This window comes from Peromyscus leucopus, chromosome 4 (assembly GCF_004664715.2).
Source record: "Peromyscus leucopus breed LL Stock chromosome 4, UCI_PerLeu_2.1, whole genome shotgun sequence".
Classification (NCBI taxonomy): Eukaryota; Metazoa; Chordata; class Mammalia; order Rodentia; family Cricetidae; genus Peromyscus; species Peromyscus leucopus.
In genome coordinates, this window is record NC_051066.1 from 7041644 (window position 1) to 7062262 (window position 20619).

Below are 20619 nucleotides of genomic sequence, written 5' to 3' on the forward strand. Positions count from 1 at the left end.
AAGCTTGGAATCACCCATACATGTTGCCTTGGCAGCTCTACATTTGAATCTAATTGGTAAGAACAGGAACACAGTCAGGGAAGTGTGGCACTCACAGTGACAGACCCTCCTAGGCTCTGGGTCCCTTGTGGCATCTTAGGAACATACATCTCTAAGATTGGAAACATCCAGACAGGCAAAAAATAAAGTATTTCCTGAGCTACTTTTGATTTTCTCTCTGGCTATAAAGCCCAGGCTGCCCTCAGACTGGGGACCCCCTCTTTGTCTCAGCTTCCAAAGAGCAGGGATTACAGACATAGGATACCGCGCGCGCGCACGCGCAGCTGCTGTACTTTCAAATACTCTATGAGCAACGAAATAGCTCCTCAACTTTAAGTCTTACAGCTAAGCATGGAGTTTTAAAAAAAGTTTTCAGCCAGACGGTGGTGGCACACGCCTTAGTCTCAGCACTCCGGAGGCAGAGCCAGGTGGATCTCTGTGAGTTCGAGGCCAGCCTGGTCTACAGAGCGAGATCCAGGACAGGCACCAAAATGACACAGAGAAACCCTGTCTCAAAAAACAAACAAACAAACAAAAAAAGTTTTCATTCTCCTTAAAACACCCCATCCCATCAGAAACTACCTTCCTCTTTCCATAACTTCCTGTTTCATCTCTACTCAGGAAACTCCTGTTTCATCTGCCACTCTCCTTCATTCCTGGAGTAGAAAATCAGTTACTGAGTCAAGAAAGCTTTAGGAACACAAGGAAAGCCTCTGTTCCCACAACAGCGGGGCTGGGTGCTCAGTTAGTATTTTTCCAATGAGGAAACTGAGGCCCAGGTTCTCCGCTTAGCAGAGCAAATGCCAAATATGTGACTGCAAGTTTCCTCCATGTCCCACCCCACCCCCGCCAACAGTGTGCCGCCTCAGACCTCAGAAATGAGGCACAGCAGCACCTGGGCACAGCACAGCAGTGGCCAGGAGCAGCTCTGGTGGCTGGGAGAGGACAGCTCCGGCCTGAGCCCCACCCCTTCCACATGTGGCTCTAACAGGATGTGGCCTTGGCTCAGGCCACTCCTTCAGTTGGACAGAGCCTGTTCCTTTGCTTTGGCAGATGTTAACTGGGAAAGAAGTCCTAAAGTCATGTCCAGGCGGCCATCTCCAAGCCCTGTGAACACAGGTCCTGTACCACCCAGTCTCCCTCTGTCTCTGAAAGGTGCCTGCCTGTGAGCTCACTACTCCTCTGCTCCTCGGCTCTCCATGTGGATGAACAGGAACCATCTTTTCTCATCAGAGTAGTGCAAGTGCCCCCTTCTCCAGCCTCGAGTCCACTAGGAACCAACTTTTCTGTTGCTTATCTCAGCATGCTGGAGGTCACACGGCATCCTGTCCTGCTCATCTAGTTTGGTATCTTTGTGAGACCTCAGACTGTCTTGGAATTTATGATCCACGTGTCTCAGTCTCCCGAGTGCTGGGCTCACAGGCATGTACCACCACACCTGGATGTTCATCTATTTCTGCCACTGTTTGGCACTGTCCTATCAAAGACCCACTGGTTTTTCAAAAACACAGAGGGCAGTCTCCTGGTCATTCATTTGTTGGTTAACTTTACCTCTTTGACAGTTAGTTTCTGTCTTTCTTTTTTTCCCCCCAAGACAGGGTTTCCCTGTGTAGCCCTGGCTGTCCTGGAACTCACTCTGTAGACCAGGCTGATCTCGAACTCAGAGATCCAACTGCCTCTGGGATTAAAGGTGTGCACCACCACTGCCCAGCTAGTTTCTTAGAAAAAAGTCTTAATCCCGGAAACTATAATGCAAATTCACTTTCTCATAACCTTATGTTCCTAAGTTTCAAGCCAAAATGAATTCATAAAAAAGAATCACATACTTCCATGGTCTAGTCTTGTCCAGAGGGCAAGTCCTAAAGGTGTTTTGTGTTTCCATCTGTCCCAGTCTAATGGCACCGTGCTGGGCATTCAGAAGCCCACACCTTACACTTCATCTGAAAGTTGTTTCCCCAATTAGCTCTAATTTTCAAGGTGGATCTCAACTTCTCCAAGATGAGAAATGATATGGGGAAAGAAAAAAAAAAATCCCAATCAAGCAAGCAGTTGAAGAAGCAGACAAAGGAGCCGAGAGTTAAGAGGGCAACATAAATAAGCCAGTGGCAGAGGCTCTCCCAAAGCAGGGAAGCCTCTAGGGCATGCATGGCTGGGAGAGCAAGCCAGAGGGGGTCTCGACACTGCCTCACCTTCCTCTTGTCTAATGGGGGGAGTGACACCCCATTGCAACGGTTAAGGTCGGACACCAACACCTTCAGAATGTCCTGAATCTACAGCAGGCGGGAAGGAAAAACAAGGGCGGGAGAGAGGCAGGGAGGTCAGGGCAGGAAGAAGAGAAACGGTCAGGGAAATGGAACACCCAAGGAGCAAGAGCAGCACCCAGGCCTGCAGCAGCCTTCCAAACAGCCGCCTGCTGCCCCTCGGAGGCAGCCCTCACAGTAAATAAGAGGCCCCAAGGGATGCAGTCAACCCTCTTGACCAAAGCAGCAACTCAACACTGAGACCCTTTCCACCGACCTAGGATTGCAGGGAGCAATCTGAAAGGCCCAGAGCCCATGTCCATCTTCAAAACCAGACTCTCTAGTAAGACTTCACTCTTACACTGCTACAGTCCAGCTAAAAAGCAAGTCTGTAAGACACTAAGCCAATCCACCATCATCTTATCAGATAAACTCTGTGTGCGTGCGCGCGCATATGTGTGTGTGTGTGTGTGTGTGTGAGAGAGAGAGAGAGAGAGAGAGAGAGAGAGAGAGAGAGAGACTTTCCTGAGGTAACCCAGCAAGCTCATGACAAAGATGGACTTAAAATTTCCTTTTAGGAAAGCCTGAGAACAAATCATGGTGCCTCTGGCGTGGTTTCTACCCACAAACCAAGAAAATCAAGCAGCACCTAATGTTGAATCACTGTTAACTCACAGCAAGCCCTCTATGAGGGGACTAACATAAAAACAACTGCAATAAACTTCATTTACACTTTATAAATACATGTTAAACAAATTACCACTATTTTATAGATATGTAAAAAGAGGCTCAAAAAGTTTAAACAACTTGCTCTAAGTCTTATCATATTTTCAGCAGATGGAGAGATAGGCTTCAGACCCAGATTTTCTTTTCTTTTTCTTTGCAGAGATCAAACCCAGGGTCTCTTGCCAGGCAAGACCTAATTCATTACCACTGAACGAGGCTCCCAACCCTCAAAGGCAGAGTTTGTAACCAGCACTGACATTTCCACCTGAACCACAGCCCTCTCTACCCCATCCCCAGGACTCTGCTGCCCAAACTCACATCCTCTGGTGACTGACAATCATTGGTGGTGGCTTTCTCAGGGCTACTGCCATTTTTAATCTTTTTCTTCTTCTTTGCTCCTGCAGGAACACCAGCACTGTTCTTCTGCTGATACTCTCTCAACTGTGGAAAGAACAGGGACACTCATGAAAGCCATTTGTTCCGTACTCACGGCCTCCACTCCAGCATTCCAGTTTATCGAGGGGTTTTTGCTTGGTGGTTCTGTACACATTACTTGTTTGAGACAGGGTCTCACATATCCCAGGCTGAGCTCCAACTCACTATGTAGATTTAGATGACTATGAACTTCTGATCTTCCTGCCTGAACCTCTAAAAGCTCTAGGATTACAAGTATGTGCCACCATACCTCATTTATACAAACTGGAGATCAAACCGAGGGCTTTGTGCAAGCAAGGCAAATATTCTACCAGCTGAGCTTCATGCCCAGGTCCCTGCCATGCAAATTTTATAAAAATACCCTTATGTACATAAGTCTCACGGAATGGTACCACAATCCTACAAGATATCGTAATGACCTTTGAATGGCCGAGGAAACAGCATGGCTGAAAAGGCAGTAACTGGGCTGGGAATGTAGCTCAGTGGAAAATACTTGCCTAGCATTCAAAAGGCCCTGAGTTCCATCCCAGCAACACATACACATGCGCATACACACATACACACAGAGGCAAACATCAAGTTTAAACTCAATCTTCTGATTCCCAGCTCTGGGGTTTGCAGTTCCCAAGGGGAAAATCTAGAGGTAGAGATCTGAGAGTAAACATTTGGTAGCAGGAACCAGCTGGGTGTGGTGTCACCTACCTGTAATCCCAACTCTTGGGAGAGGCAAGAGGAATGAGTTTGAAGCCAACCTTGGCTACACAGCAATACCCAGTCTCAGAGTAAGAAAACAAGCAAACAAATGAACCAGCAGACAATTATATACTGGACCTTAAAAACCCTCTTTAAAAAAAAAAAATATCTTGCTGGGCATGGTGGTATACCCCCCCCTCTTTTTTTTAAGCTGAGGATCGAACCCAGGGCCTTGTGCTTCCTAGGCAAGTGCTCTACCACTGAGCTAAATCCCCAAATCCCCAACCCCCCCCCCTTTTTTTTGGTACATACCCTTAATCCTAGCACTCAAAACAGAAGCAGATGGATTTCTGTGATGAGCTGAGCTAGCCTGGTCTACATAGCATGTTTGGGACCTGCTAGGGATACAAAGCAAGACTCTGTCTTTATTCTTATTTTTTAAATTTATTTTATGTGCATGAATGTTTTGCCCACATGTACATATGTGCACTACATGTGTACCTGGTGAACACAGAGGTCAGAAGAGGGTGTCAGAACCCTTGGAACTGGAGTCACAGATGATATTAGTCATCATGGGTGCTGGGAATAAAATCCAAAAATTCTGTCTTTAAAATATTTATGCGTGCATGCGTGCGTGCGTGCGTCTTGCACGTGTATGTCTGTATACTGTAAGAGGGTACACGGGTGTGTCATGGTACATACAAGAATGTCAGAGGAAGCCTCTTCCACTTGAGACAGGTCCCTTGTCACCACACACAGCAGACTAGATGGCCTTTCAGTTTCTAGGAATTCTGTCTCTACCTTCCACCCAGCCAGAGAGCACCCGGGCTTAGAGATTCATGCTGCCGTGTCTGGTTTGACACGGGTTCTAGGGAATTCAACTTAGGCCCTTCTGTCTGTGTGGCAAGCACTTTACCCAATGAACCGTCTCAAAGTACCGCCAGTACACCCTCAAGTCAATGGTGTTGTTTGTGTGTGGAGGTGTGTGTGTGTGTGTGTGTGTGTGTGTGTGTGTGTGTGTGTGTCAGTGCTGGGGATTGAACCTGAAGCACATGAGGCCAGTGTTCTACTACTGAGCCATATACAGCTTCCATTAAAAAAAAAAAAGTGTTGGGCATGGTAGCCCACACCTTTCATCCCAGCACTTGGTAGACAGAGACAGGGGGATCTCTGTGAATTTGAGGTCAGCCTGGTCTACATAGTGAGTTCCAGTACAGCCAGGACTACATAAACCCTTCTCAAAACAAAACAAAAAAAAAAAAATTCGTTTAAAAATATTATTTTTATTTTGAGTTTTTTCCCCTACACGTATGTCTGTATATCATATACATACAGTAGCCTAGATGGCCAGAAGAGGGTGTCATACAGAAACCTCTGGAACTGGAGGTACAGATGGTGGTTAGCTGCCATGTGGATAGTAGGAGCTAAACCCAGGTCCTCTGCAAGAGCAACAAGTGCTTTAGCTGCTGGGCCACCCTGCCAGCACCAATCCCCCCACCTTTTTTTTTTTTTGTAAAGATGGAGTAGTATATATACCATGCTGGCCTCAAAACTACATATAAAGGCAAAAATAACCTTGAAGTCCTGATCCTTCTGCCTCTACCCCCAGCCTTGGGATCCAGCATGCATTGCTCTGCCCAGTTAATGCCATGTTGGGATCCAACCCAAAGCCTCATACATGTTCGGCAAGCACTCTTGCCAACTAAGCTGAGTATTGAATGGGCCCCTGTATACACTAAACAAACATCCTAACAACTACATGTCCAACCCCACTGGGGCCCTTTACCAACACATGTTAAAGGTACACAGCAGTATTTCCTAAACTTTCACATCATAACATAAGGGAAGATGTCATGAAGGCAACCCTGGTGAACTTGAGAACAGGAGTAAGTAAGCATCATTTCAAAGAGAAGTGTGGTGATACTGTGTTCCTCAAAATATTGTACACCCTAATCAACTTATCTGGGGTCAGAGAACAGAACAGCCATAATATTAAACATAGAGATAGCACATGCCTTTAATCCTAGCATTCCAGAGGCAGAGATCCATCTGGCACCCAACATTTGTGGAACGAATTCACCAAAAAGCTACCTGCCTGTGGCGTTGCGGGCCCCAGCCCAGGCATGAGCTACACTCGGCTGGTTGTGGTGGCACACTGGTTGGATTCACTTAAGGAAGGCAGAGGCAGGAGGATCGGTTGAGGCCGGCCTAGGAGGCTTGCTACAAGACACAGCTTCCTCACCTCGCCAATTCCTCAGCTGATCCTGTTTCCCCAGACTGGAAGCTTCTGAGTCCTCACCCAAATAGATCTTGGCTGAACTGCTGCTCAAAAGCCTAAAAAGCTTAACCAGCTCTAGTTCCTGGTTTTTACACCTTATATACCTTTCTGCTTTCCTCCATCACTTCCTGGGATTAAATTCGTGAGTCACCATGCCTGGCTGTTTCCAGTTGTGGCTTTGAACTCACAGAGATCCAGATGGATCTCTGCCTCTGGAATGCTAGGATTAAAGGTGTGTGCTACCACTGCCTAACCTCTATGTTTAATATTGTGGCTGTTCTGTTCTCTGACCCCAGATAAGTTTATTAGGGTGCACAATATTTTGGGGAACACAATATCACCGCAGAGAAGTTTTTACATTCTTACAAATCTATGAAAACGCCATGCCTGATTCAAAAGAACCATGTAAAAGTGATGCTTCAGAGAGACGCCTCATGTTTATCCTGTGGTTCTCATCACCCCAGTTTGAGAAGATTATTTGGCTGAATTTTAAGCTGTCCAGTTTCCCAAGAAAATGATCCACACTATACACTCCAGAGATATTTCAGTCTCTCTAGCGAGTAGAAAACTGAAAAACCCCAACCCAATCAACCCAAACCCGTTCGTCCATGTCAGCAAGGGGCACTGACAGTGTTTTGTGCTCACATTAATAGCTAAGTTAAGAGAGTGAGTGAGGCGCCTGAATCGTCTCCGTACTCGAGCTCCCTTCCAGGTGGAAATAGGTGCTCCACCAGAGAAACAGAAAAAAGGGGTGACAACATTAGGTGAGCAGGTGGGACGGTCCAAGACGGGACTCCGGATAGTAATGACAGTTTCGGGGGGGGGGGGACCGTGACGTAATTACATTCCACTCCACACTACCAACGCCCGAGTCGCCGCTCCGCGGCGGGGTATGAGAGTACAGGGCCAGGAGCGAGGTCCTTGGAGACAGGAGCCCAGGGAGGTCTGGTATGGGGCGTTCGGAGTTGAGGGCCGAGAGTCCCTAAGTCCCTGGCCAAAGTCACCCAGGGGCGACCCGGAGGGCGGGGGGGCTGGGCTGGTGAGGGGGCGGGGCTGGTGAGAAGACTTTACTAGGGGAGCCCAGGGCGCGGAGGGGTTCTTCCCGTGTGCCTCGGGAAAGGCTCGGACTCGGGGCATGGTCCGGCCGTCGGAGGAGCTCGGGTGGGGTCAAGGGGCCGCGACCCGGAGCGCTTTACCTTTTTCTTGGCCGCAGCCAATTTGCTCTGCCTGGTTTCTTCCGACATCCCGGGGTGGGGAGGGGGGAAGCGGGGGGGCCACATCACCACAATCCCGGCAGCCACCGCGGAACTGCTTCCGGCAGCTACGGCGCTCGGTAAGTGGCAGATGAGGCGGTGCAAGGCGCCTCTAGGCCTCTCGGAAACCCAGCGTGGCCTACCCTCTCCAAGCCCATTGGTTGAGGGGAACGGTGAATGACAGGGAGGCGTGGTCACGCCGCTGCGAGGCGGGAGCGACGGGTGGAGTCAACGCCGAAAGCTGCGTGCGCAGCCATGACCCCTCTGGGCCGCCAATCGGAGCGGGGGGCGGAGCCGCTCCGGCTTGGTGCGCGCGCAGCTTGACGCGGGTCAGTCGGTGGTCTCCATCGTCGTGTTCTGGTTACGTGAGGCGCTGAGGCTGCCGTTTAACCCCAACCCTGGACTCTCCTACGCACCAGACGACCCCGCTCCGGGTGCCTCGGAGCTCAGGGTTCCGGAGGTGGGCGAGGAGCGCGCAGCGCTGCATTTCACAGCCCTCCCCCGACTCCTCAGGCCTCAGCCCAGACTTGCCCTCCCCAGGCCCCTCGCCCAGGACCCGTCCCCCCCACCGCTCCCTTCCCACAATGCGAACCCCGATCCCAAAGCCCCCTGCCCCATCCCGATAGCCCAGGCGGGGGCCCTGGCAGGCGGGGCGCGGTCCTTCCCCACCGCGGCTCCGCGCCCCCTCGCCGCCCCCCTCACCAGCTCTCTCCTCGGGTTCCTCCCCAGGACCGACCCAGAACTCTTCCCGAGTTGCCATGCGCCCTTCCGGTCACCGGTGAGTATGTCAGCCCCACCGCGCCCTCCGCATCCCAGCACCTGCCCACCCTTCTCCCGCCGCCACGCTGCTGTTCGGAGGCGTCGGTCCTCTCCTAGCCCCACCCCTCCCCTTCCCTTCCTCAGAATCCGGGTCCTGCCCTTCGCTTCCCCCGCCGCCTCCCCACCCCTGCCTTCAGTCCCGCGTACGGTTTCCCAGGCAAGGAATCTCCCCGTGCTGGCCTCTCCCTGAACTCCGAGTAGCACTATCTCCTTTTTCCCGGCTCCCCCAAAGCTCAGCCTCCTTCATTTCTCACCCCGAAGATGGATTTTCCAAGCACTCTTTAAGATGAAATCACCACTCACTTTTTTTTAGTAGTTCCTTTTGTTCTTTATGCCTTTTTTTTTTTTTTTTTTGAGACAGTTGTTAACCCCAAAGATGGAAGGAGAAAGGCCACCGACCCAAATCATCCTGGCCAAATTAATTAAAGCAAACAATTAAGCAAGCTTTTTTTATTCGTGTACACAGGCCGCCTCCCCCTAAGGCGGGGTTGGAGAGGTCAGCCTTGGATTGAAGAAGACGAGGTTTTTACAGCTCTGGTGGGAGGGGGTGTTAACAAATGGGGGCTTGGGTGCACAATTGGCAGGGTTACAGGAGCAGAGCATGAGCATACATGTTCATTCTAACCACCTCCCGAAACAGACATGGTTGCAAGGTGGCCATGACAAGGTAATCGCAGGTGGTCATATAACCTTTTGAAACAAAGGTAAGGCCGGGCGGTGGTGGCGCACGCCTTTCATCCCAGCACTCGGGAGGCAGAGCCAGGTGGATCTCTGTGAGTTCGAGGCCAGCCTGGGCTACCAAGTGAGTTCCAGGACAGGTACCAAAACTACACAGAGAAACCCTGTCTTGAAAAAAACAAACAAAAAAAAAAAAAAAAAGAAAGAAAGAAAGAAAGAAAAATGAAACAAAGGTAGGATTGCAAGATGGTTATAACAACTTTTTGAAACAGACATGGTTGCCATTCATGAAACAAGCAGTTGAGAACAATTTGTAATCAAAAAGGTTATATGCATGGTCTCACTATGTAGCCAGACTGGCCAAATACTCCTCATCCTCCTGCCTTAACAACTCCCAAATGCTGGGGAGTCAGATAAAATGCCAGGGAAAATTATGGGGACGTAAGGAGGGAAAAAAGAGCACTTTAAGCAGGATGGTGGTGTCATATGCCTTTAATCCTAGCACTGGGGAGGCAGAGGCAGGGTCTGTGTGAGTTCAAGGCCAGCCTGCTCTACAGAGTGAGTTCTAGGACAGCCAGGACACACAGAGAAACCCTGTCTCAAATAGCAAAACAAAAAGAGAGCGAGAACCCCGATTTTAGAATCAGGATTCCAGCACAATTTACATTTGCTGTGAATGTTGCCAACATAAAGACAATATTTCCTTTTTAAACTTATTATTTGGTTTTGGTTTGGTGTTTTTGTTGTTGGGTTTTTTGTTTTGAGTTTTTTTCTTCTATTTGAGACAGGGTCTTTATGTATCCTTTACGGCAGACCAGGCTGGGCTTGAACTTACAGATAAATACCTGCCTCAGCCTCCCAGTACTGAGATTAAAGGCCTATGCCACCACACCTGGCTGGGTTTTTTGTTTTTGTTTTTGTTTTTTTTTTTAATAATTTAAAATTACATTTTAAAATGTGTTTAGTATTTGTTTGTGGGCACTTGAATGTTGCAGAATACATACAGAGGTCAAAGAATAACTTCTAAGAGTTGGTTCTTTCCTCCACACAATGAGTCCAGGGATCCAACTCAGGTCACCAGACTCATCACCAAGCGCTTTTTTTAAAGAATTTTTTTTTTTTTAATTTTTAAATTTATGTATGTGTGTGTAAGTATGTAGTGTGTACAGGTGCTTGTGTAGGTCAACAGTGTCAGAGCCTCTTGGAGCTGGAGTTAGAGGTAGTTGCACACTGCTTATGTAAGTGCTGGAAATTGAACTCAGGTCCCCTGGCAGAACAGCCCATGCTCTAAACCACCGAGCCATCTTTCCAGCAGGTCACCAAGCACTTTTCCCAGCTAAACCATTTCACTCGTCCCTAATATTTCTTTTGAGGAGAAATATTTTTGAATAGGAATGGTAAGGCCTTGGATAGTGCCGCACTCGTCATCCAGAAGTTTTCCAGGAATCTCATAAGACTTTTGTTTACAGTAAAGATGATGCTATCCTAATTTTCTGCATCCTTGTGATCTAAGGGTCTAATTATCCATTGTAAACCTGTCAAGCAGGTGTCAGGAACTGTTGGACCACTTGTAATCACTTTAAAATTCCTTAGCAAACCTTTGAGTAATTTCAGAAGTGTACACTCTTTGGGACCTGCTTGGGATATGAGACTGTACAAAAGGAGTGGTAACACTTGCTTTTAATGCCAGATACTCTTGGGGGGCTGAGGCTGGTGAATTTCAGGGTGTTTAAAACCAGTCTGGTCTACATAATGCGTTTCAAGACAACTGGGGCAACATAGTAAGACTGCCTAAAAAATAAGAAAAAACTACAAATTCAGGTATTCTTTGGAAGCCCACACCTCACTTGAGTTTGTTTCATTCTTTCTCAGGATGCCTTTCTTTGACTCCTATTCTTTTTTTTTTTGGAGCTGAGAATCGAACCCAGGGCCTTGCACTTGCTAGGCAAGCGTTCTACCACTGGACTAAATCCCCAACCCTGACTCCTATTCTTAAATGTGTTAATGTATTTTAATAAAGCCTAGCTTTTCCCTCATATGTGCTTTTCTTTGACAAAGCCAAGGATTCAGCTTTACTTGAGTGGTAGTGCTGGGGAGAAGTCCCCAGGCTAATGTTAGTGCTGTTGGTCAAGCTAACACCCACTTACCCTTTGAAGTCAGCTTCTTCCAGAAGCCTTACTCCCTACTTGTCACTCTGTCAATTCTAGACGCTTCCTTAGCACATTGTTCTTCCAAGCTTTTTTTAGACTTATAATTAGTTGATTAGTTGTTGGATCTTTCATTTGATGAATATTTTCTACTGTGTACCCAACTACTGTTGTAGGCATTATGGTGTCAGCATCAGACAAACACACAAAGTCCTTGTTTCCTTCGAATTTACCGAGATAGCAGTGGTGTGAAAATAAAAATGAAATGTACAGCATGTCAGGTGATGAGAAATGAAGTGAAACACCAATGTAGATTGGAAAGATAGCTCTGTGGGTAAAGTGATTACCGTGAAAGGACCCACATAAACTCTAGCACCCGTGTGAACACTGGACGCAGAAGCACAAGCATGATGTCATCCCAGCATTGAGGTAAAGACCACAACCACCCTAGGACTTGCTGGCCAGCTGCCAAGCCAAATCAGTGAACTCTAGGTTCAGAGAAACTGTCTCAGAAAGTGAGCTGGAGAGCAAGTGGAGAAGAGCCTGGACATGGCTCGTTGGTCAAGAGTGTGCTTTGCTCTTGCAGAGGACCTGAGTTCAGTTTCCAGCACCCGTATCAGGTGGTTCACAACCTCCTAGAACTCCAACTGCAGGGGGATATAATGCCTCTGGCTTCCACAGGCACCTGCGTTCATGTGCACAGACACATATTTAAAAATAAGATAGCTGGGCAGTGGTGACTAATCACCTTTAATCCCAGCACTGGGAAGGCAGAGGCAGGTGGATGTCTGAGTTTGAGTCCAGCCTGGTCTACAGAGCAAGTTCCAGGACAGCTAGGGCTACACAAGAGAAACCCTGTCTCAAAAAAAACAAAATTTAAAAAAAATGTATTTAATATGTTTTTAAATTTTATGTTCCTGACTGTTTTGCTTATGTGCGTATGTGTACCATAGTGGATGCCTGGTGCCTAGAGGTCAGAAGGTCTGACCCCTGGCACTGAAGTTACAGGTGGTTGTGAACCCTGTGTGGATGTTAGGAACCAAACCCAGATCCTCCGCAAGAGCAGCATGTACTCTTAACCCTCATTACAGCCTTATAAAAAAAATTATAAAATTACTTTTATTTCTGCTAGGCATGGTGGCATATGCCTTCAATCCCAGCACTCTTCAGGCAAGAGGCAGATGTATCTTTGAGTTGGAGTCCAGCCTGGTCTACGTAGTGAGTTACAGACCAGCCGGAGCAGAGCTACATAGTGAGACCTTGTCCGCCCCCCCCCCTTTTTTTTTTTTTTTTTTTTTTTTTTTTTGTAAAATAAAAGTAAATAAAATTACATTTACTTTTATTTGGGGCAGGAGGCACTATATGACAGCAGTTCTCAGACTGTGGGTTGTGACCCCTTTAGGGTTTGAATGACCTTTTCATAGGGTCACATTTCAGATACATACATTATGATTCATAACAGTAGCAAAATTACAATTTTGAAGTAGCAACAGAATTTTTATTTTTTTTTGTTTTTCAAGACTGTTTCTGTGTAGCTTTGGAGCTTGTCTAGGATTTCGCTCTGTAGACCAGGCTGGCCTCGAACTCACAGAGATCCTCCTGGCTCTGCCTCCCGAGTGCTGGGATTAAAGGTGTGCGCCACCACCTCCAGGTCAACGGAATAATTTTATGGTTGGGGTCACCACACCATGAGGAACTGTATTAAAGGGTCAACTGCACTATGGTGTACAAGTGGAAGTCAGGACACCTTGAAGGAGTCATTTTTTTCCTCCCACTGTGTAAAAACACTCAGTGGCCCTTTTGAAACATTTTTAATGTGTAGGTCAGAGGACAATTTTGAGTCGGTTGGTTCTCTACCAGGGTTCTGGGAATCAAACTCAAGGTTGTCGGGATTGCAAGGCAGGTAATGTAACCAGCTGAGCCACCTTTCCGGCCCTTCCCTTTGGTTGTTGGCTTATGTATCCTCTGAATACAGGGGATGTCTTTCCTGGGGCTCCTGCCAATGCTGGCAGACAGTGCGCTCTCATAATTGCAGTGACTGATCACAAGCCAGAGACCTAAGAACAGGAACCACAGCTTCCTCTGTGTTCTTGCTAGGCAGTTCATCCAACATGCACTTCCTGAAGATAAGCTAAGCAGTAGATGCCAGCCTTTACAGCAGCGGTTCAGCCTTCCTAACGCTGGGACCCTTACACTTCCTCATGTTGTGCTGACCTCCAACCATAACATTAATTTTTTTCTTGCTACCTTATAATTAATTTTGCTACTGTTATGAATCATAATGTAAATATCTGATATGCAGGATATGTAATGTGGCCTGTGTGGGGGTCATGACGCACAGGTTGAGAAAGGGCAAAGATGAAATGTAGCCTTAGGGAAAAGTCTTGTCCAATAAGATTATAAATCCAGTGACATTGCAGACCTGGGCTCAGACTGCAGGCCAAGGTGGCCAGCTGTTTAGGATTGGATTTAATTGATAAGAAAACTCCAAATAACTGCCATCATGGACTCCATCCTCCATCTTGCTTCAGCCTCCATGAGACTGCTGCTTCCTCATCCAAGATTGCTGATCTACTCCAGTATTACATCAACATTTCAGGCAGAGAAAGGCCAGCTTAGGCATGTTCTCTCCCTGGAAAGACATTCCTCAGGCATTGCACATATCACTCCTGATGACATTTCCACTTGCATAATAGTCTTGGGCCACACCTAATTCCAAGGAGAGCTGAGAAATAAGTGGCATTTTGGGAGCAGAAACGGAGTGAATGTGGAGAGGTACTGTGTAGGCTCTGACGTGAGGGTAACTAATCAATCTAGCTGGTATTTTTCTCTGCCACTTAGCGTCCATCTCCCAAGCCTGAACAGACTGATGAAAACAGCAGTGTGGAGTCTTTGAACTCTGACATTCAGAAACTGAAGGAGAGACGGGACATGCTGGACAAGGAGATTGCCCAGTTAGTAAAAGAGTAAGTCTTTGTGATTTTGTTTTCTGAGACCCTCTTGTACCCCAGGCTAACCTTAAACTTCCTGTATAGCTGATAACGTTGAAGTGATAGGTATAGGCAACCACATCCAGTTTTCTGAGTGGGTCTTACTCCTCCCCAGTGTGGTTAGGATAACTGACCAATGTGGAGTGCTCGCCTCACATGGGTAAAGCCCTGGGCTCCATCCCACTGCAAGAAAACAAAGGGCAAGGGATGAAGCTCTATGGCAGAGTGCTCACCTGTTGTACAGAAGCCTTGGGGTGGATCCCAAGTCACGCACAAACATTCTTAACTTGTAATTAGTGCCTACTAACAAACCCAGCTCTACTAGCTTGGCATAGGAAAGATTCTGCCATGGGACTCGGAGTATCTTTGCAGCTGCTCTGGGAATTCAAGTTAGGACAAGCCGGGACCCAGGGTCTAGAAAGGTGGTGGAAGTGGAAGCAGTGACTATTCTGGTCTCTCCCTCTGGTGCTGAGTTCTGGGCACTGCTGACTATCATGGATCCTTTCATCAGTGTGGCGTTTTAGCACCTAGGAGAAGCAGGCTTCTCCACAGCTCCTGGGCTTCCTCATGCTCCTCACTCCAGCCTTAGGACAGAGGCTGAGATGCACTGGGATGTATATTTCACATGAGAGAATCTGCCTGGTGCCCCAAATTATGTGCTTATCTATGGCTAGAGTCACATATTAACCATGGATCTGGAAACCCTCCTTTAAGGGACAAGTTTGCCAGGAATGAGGGGGTGGGGGGTGGGTAGGCCCCCTGCCCATTATAAGCTTCAGGAAAACAGGGTCCATCCTGTCTTCACTGTCCCCAAGACCTAGCACCTAGTATGACTACATTTGTGAATATTTGTTGAACAGATGCTAAACAAATGTCTGTCTCACTGTTTTCATCAGCTTACCTGATGGTACCTGCTCCCCGTTGCTCTTCCCCAGAGGCTACCGTGTGGGTGAACTGGAGAACCATATCGCCCTCCTCCACGAATACAATGACGTCAAGGATGTGGCACAGATGCTGCTGGGAAAGCTGGGTGAGTCTCAAGGGATGGGGAGATGGCTTCTCCCCCAGGCGTGTTGGATTTTACTCCTTGGTCCCCTGACTTGCCAAGCATCCCACTCTTGTCAGCTCCCCTGCTCCTGGAATACCCCAACCCTCTTCTCACCAGCCTCTGCTTCCCCGAGTACCCAGCAAAGCAGGTCTGCAGCTCTTTGTTTAGTCCCCAGGATCTCGAGCACAGGGCCTACTTAGGAGCAAGTTTGAACAGGATTTACCCACCTGTGAGGCTGGACTAGGTCCCTGATCTTCCATGCCTACACAGACATTGAGATACATGGAGGCCTCTGATGACCGACTTGCTCCAGTGGAGCAAGGCCCAGGGCAGCTCTTTATGACACACGGTGGATTCAGTTCCTCCTCCCACTAAATCTTGCCGTGCAGAGTCACAGGCAGATAGCTGTGTGCTTGGGCTGACGAGCAGCCTGCCATGAAGTCAGACTGGTTTGGGGTAAGGTACTGGGTAGACAGCCTTAGCTACTGGTATTCTACAGCCAATGGGAGAGAGAGTGTTTAGAGCTGCGTTGTTGACCAGTTGCTGCCTGAGTTTTTGTGCTTGTGACAGAAATCCCTATCAGCATCCAAGATTCCACAGACCAGAGGAATCATGTGTCTTTAAGAATGGGTCCTCTGGAGGGAGAAGAGAATAGGAAGGCAATGAAAGTGTCTAAAAGGACAGTGATCAGAGCTGGGGGGCGCGGAGGATGTGGCCAAGTATGGTGGTATATGCTTGAAATCCAGTCCTCTGGAGGCTGAGGCAGGAGGATCATAAGTTCAAGACCAGCCTGGGTTCCATAGTGAGACCTGGTCAGAACAGCAACAATAAAAGTGTTAGAACTCAGATGGAGACCTGTCACCTCTAGGTGATATGGCTGGAGCCAGCATCCTATCACTTTCCTGTCTTTTCAGTGAATATTCACTGTGTAAATGGTACTGTGTACCAGGTACTCTAAGATGCTGGGAGGTGGTGAAATACGTGCCTTGGGTTTTAGTGTTTAGAGTGGGCAAAATGGCCAGTCAGTGGATGAACAGAAATGCTACGGTGTGTTAAAGTTCTGTGAAGGACACAGTGGAGATGGAATACTGAGGTCTGGAGGAGGAGGCAGGAGAGAGCAAAACCAGGTGCTGCTAGGAGGAGGCCTCTGAGGAAAGAGCCTTCCCTGTGGAGAAAAGGGTGAGTCCTAGGCAGAGCAGCGAGAGGAGCAGGGTCACACAGGCTGCTGCCTGGAGGCTGTCTGCAGGCCATGCTATAAAGCTTGGTCTTGTGGGCTGGCCAGGCCAAGCCCCTAAGGGGCAGAGCTTGGAAGAAGTAGTAGGGAGATTTCCTTTGCCATTTGGGTGAGGTGTGAATCTGGGCCCCAGGGGTGGTGGTCTGGGTGGTTAGGACAGTGGCCTTGACTTGGATTTTGACCTTTCCCACTGGATAGTAATTCTTCCTTCCTTTCTTTCAGCTCTGACCCGAGGTGTCACCACCAAGGAGTTATATCCAGATTTTGGTCTAGACCTGAGTGACTGAGCAGTCGTGCAGATTTTTGTCTACAGCCCATGGGGACAGGTGGATGGGGACATGAAAAGCAGAGAGCCCAGACAGTACATTCATGTGGTTTCCAGATAAAAAATGCTAGAAGCCCAAAATTTCCTAAAGAGTCCAAACTAAGTTTAGGGTGGGTCCTAGAGAAGGGGGGTGGTGGTAGGGGTGGGTATTATCGGTTCTGAGGTTCCTGAATGTACTTGTGCATGGATGTGTGTGGTTGTCCCTTTTGTTAATAAACATGAGCAGTCTCTATATGGTTCTGTCCTTTCCTCTACCAGTCCCAGTCTGCCATGGATCACAGCAGCTCACTCCTGCTGAGTCTCATAGCTGTTACCTCATCCAGGAGAATTTTCATTGCTGTCCCATTGACCTCAGAGAGGCAGGTGACTTGCCCAGAGTCACACAATAGCAAGTGTGGCAGGGATTGAGCCCAAGATTGTGCTTTGTGATGCTACTTTTCTGGGTTGAGAAGGGACAGGTTAGAGGTAGAAGTGAGAAATTTATTTATTCAGGTGTAGTGGTGTTGCACAAATCCTAATTGGTCTTATAATAAAAACGCAGAGCCAGATAATCATCGGGGTGAATGCTGAAAGATCAGAGGAGATAAGCCACAGCCACTGCTCACCTCTCCAGCTCCTCAGCTGAAAGGGGAAGGTCCTGTCTCCACGAATCCTCAGACTGAACGCCTCTGAGTCCCTCCCAGCCTTAACTGTACCCCTTTAATCCCAGCACTCTGGAGGCAGAGGCAGGCAGATGGATCCCAGGGCTACATAGAAACCCTAGAGGTGGGTGTCTTAGGGTTTCTGTTGCTGTGAAGAGACACCATGACCACAGCAACTCTTGTAAAGGAAATCATTAAATGGGTGGCTTAGTTTTAGAGGTTTAATTAATAACCCATCATGTTGGGACATGGTGGTGTGCAGGCAGACATAGTACTGGAGAGGGAGCTGACCTGAAGGCAGCGGAAGTGGTCTGACTCACTGGGTATAGCTTGAACATAGGAGACCTCAGAGCCCACCCCTGCAGTGACACACTTCCTCCTATAAGGCCATACCTACTCCAACAAAGCCACACCTAGTAGTGCCACTCCCTGTAAGCTTATGAGGGCCAATTACATTTAAACCAGCACAGTGGAGTAGGGGAGGAGGCTTTCAGAAGCTGTGTGGCCATGGGCAACTGCCTTGACTTCTACAATGGAAAAATATAGTATCTTCATTGGGGTATTCACTGCCTGTCTGAGCAGAACTCACATACCTCCATAGCTAAACATGGTAAAAGTATGATTATAGGGCTGGAGAGACGGCTCAGAGGTTAAGAGCACTGGCTGTTCTTCTAGAGGTCCTGAGTTCAGTTCCCAGCAACCACATGGTGGCTCACAACCATCTGTAATGAGATCTGGTGCCCTCTTCTGGCATGCAGGCAGAACACTGGATACATAATCAATAAATAAATCTTTAAAAAAAATTTCTGGAAAAAAAGTGTGATTATAGAGCCAGCTGTTCATGCCTGTAATCTCAGCACTTGGCAGTTGTGGCAGGATAGTACTATAAATTCCAAGCCAGCCTGGGCTACATAGGATATATAAGACCCTGTCTCAAAAAGACACATGTCTGGAAAGCTGGCTCAGCTGTTAATACCTGAGTTGTGAGTAGTAGCATTCAGCTTTAATCCCAGCACTCAGGAGGCGGAGGCAGGAGGATCTCGGTTAATTTGCGACCAGCCTAGTCTACATTGTGAGTTCCAGGACAGCCAGGGCTACATAGTGAAAACCCTGTCTCAGATTAGTTCCCAACACATCTGGCAGCTCACAACCACTTGCTCCAGTACCCTCTTCTGGCCTCTGCAGTCACCCCCTCCCACACAGACAACACAGACACACAGATCTTTTTTAAAGTTTTTTTTTTTTTTTTTTTTTTTTTTATTGAGACAGGGTTTCTCTGTGTAGCTTTGGTGCCTGTCCTGGACCTCACTCTGTAGACAAGGCTGGCCTCAAACTAGCAGAGATTCGCCTGCCTCTGCCGCCTGAGTGCTGGGATTAAAGGCGTGTGCCACCACCGCCCGCCTATATTTTTTTAAAATTATGTGTATGTCGTGTGTAGTATATGTGTGTGCACTAGGGCTCAGAGGCTTAGGGTTCCCTTGGGGCTGGACTTACAGGCAGCCTCGAGTCTCTGACATAGGTGCAAGGAGCTGATCACTAACCATAAACCATCTCTCCAGCACCAATTTTTTTTTTTTTTAAATGTCTGTTGCTGGACATGGTGGTGGCATATCCTTAATATCAGCTCTTAGAAGTCCGGGGCTGGCAGATCTCTGAGTTCAAGGCCTGACTCATCCATATAGTGAGTTTCAGGCTATACGGCTATATATAGTGAAACCCTATGTCTTAAGTCACTTTCTGCTGTGAAGACACACTCTAAGGGAAAGCATTTGATTGTGAGCTTGTTTGCATACAGTTTCAAAAGCTTAGTTTATTATGGCATGGGAGAGAGGGGGAGGCATGGCAGCCATAATGCTGGAGATGTAGTTGAGAGCTCCATCCTGATCCACTGGCAGAGCAAGACTAGGCCACACCTCCTGATGCTTCTAATCCTATAAAACAGTTCCACTCCCTGGGGACTAAATATTCAAATATATGAGCCTATGGGGGCCATTTTTATTCAAACCACCATATCCTGCCTTAAAAAATGTCATTGGGGTGAGTGAAGAGTTGGTTTAGTGCATAAGATTGCTTGTTGTGCAATCATGATGACCAGAATTACTTGCTTTACAATCACATGGATCCCATTGTCCCACAGGCCAGTTCTGAAGGTGGGTGGAGACAGGAGAGTGACTGGGGCTTGCTGGCTTCCAGCCCAGCTAAGAAAACTTAAAGTCCACTTTCAGAGAGAGAGGCCTGCCTCAAAGGAATAGGCTGTGAGAGGCAGACTCAGCCCCCTCTGCTGGCCTCTGTACAGACAGGCATGCACTCAGACATACAAAATCTTACTGCCGCGTGTGGGGGTACACAGCTTTAATCACAGCCCTGGGAGGCAAAGGCAGGGGGATCTCTGCATCCAGGCCTACCAGAGCTACATAGTGAGACCCAGTCTCAAAACCTGTTACCACCATGGCAACTCTGTGTCTGAAAGTTCTCACCTGGACATGTGAAAGAAAAGAGATGCACAAGATACAAAATACACAGCTTTAAACAGCAGACCATGTAAGCACAGTCACATGGCCCAAACTGAGGGAGGTTGGGGATGAAGATGAGCACATGGTGTTTGATAGGGATGAGCAGCTGCCTGAGCCCTGAAAACCCAACTTCTGGAGGGTACGTGGAGGACTTGGTGGACAGTCAGTCACACTGCTCATGACCCAGCTCTGGTCCCATTCCTGACATCTGCATTTTTCTCTCTTTCCAGGTTCGCCATAAGATCCCATGTCACTTGTCCCAGGCAGCAGCCATTCTCATTTCTGGCCTTTCCTAGCCATTCGTTCACCACACATCATCCAGGGCCAGGCAGACAAGAATGTGGGAGGGTCCCAGGTCTGTAAACAGCTGTACAGAAGCTCAGAGTCAGTGTCCCCAGGACTCGGATTCAGTGTGAAGGAGAGGTGACTAGGGATTGTGATGGGTAGTCTGGTCCTCTTGGTGTGAGATGGGCGTATCTCCTAAGCCCATCCTAACCAGCTCTGCATTTGCATCAATCATAAGTGCCCAAGAAGGTCACTGGGAAAGAAATTATCTCCAC

General features: G+C 48.0%; 2 protein-coding genes across 6 annotated transcripts in view; one reads left to right on the top strand and one right to left on the bottom strand.

Moving 5' to 3' along the window:
* Golga2 (golgin A2) overlaps positions 1-8125 on the bottom strand; it is a 21418-nt gene extending 13293 nt beyond the window's left edge. For 3 of the 5 annotated variants that reach the window (XM_028884690.2, XM_028884689.2, XM_028884686.2), the window contains exons 1-3: positions 7608-8125; positions 3324-3446; positions 2229-2309 (exon numbers count right to left, since the gene is read on the bottom strand). In XM_028884690.2, the coding sequence (XP_028740523.1) occupies positions 2229-2309; positions 3324-3446; positions 7608-7691 (288 nt within the window). In that variant the 5' untranslated portion in view covers positions 7692-8125. The remainder of the gene's footprint in view (positions 1-2228; positions 2310-3323; positions 3447-7607) is intronic. The other 2 variants (XM_028884691.2, XM_028884688.2) reach the window with 1 other exon arrangement.
* Positions 7842-17137, top strand: Swi5 (SWI5 homologous recombination repair protein). Its single transcript, XM_028884804.1, has 6 exons — positions 7842-7971; positions 8043-8124; positions 8394-8442; positions 14150-14274; positions 15234-15328; positions 16803-17137. The coding sequence occupies exons 1-6, from the start codon at positions 7842-7844 to the stop codon at positions 16865-16867; spliced, it is 546 nt and encodes a 181-aa protein (XP_028740637.1). The 3' UTR covers positions 16868-17137.
* Positions 17138-20619: the final 3482 nt, after the last annotated feature.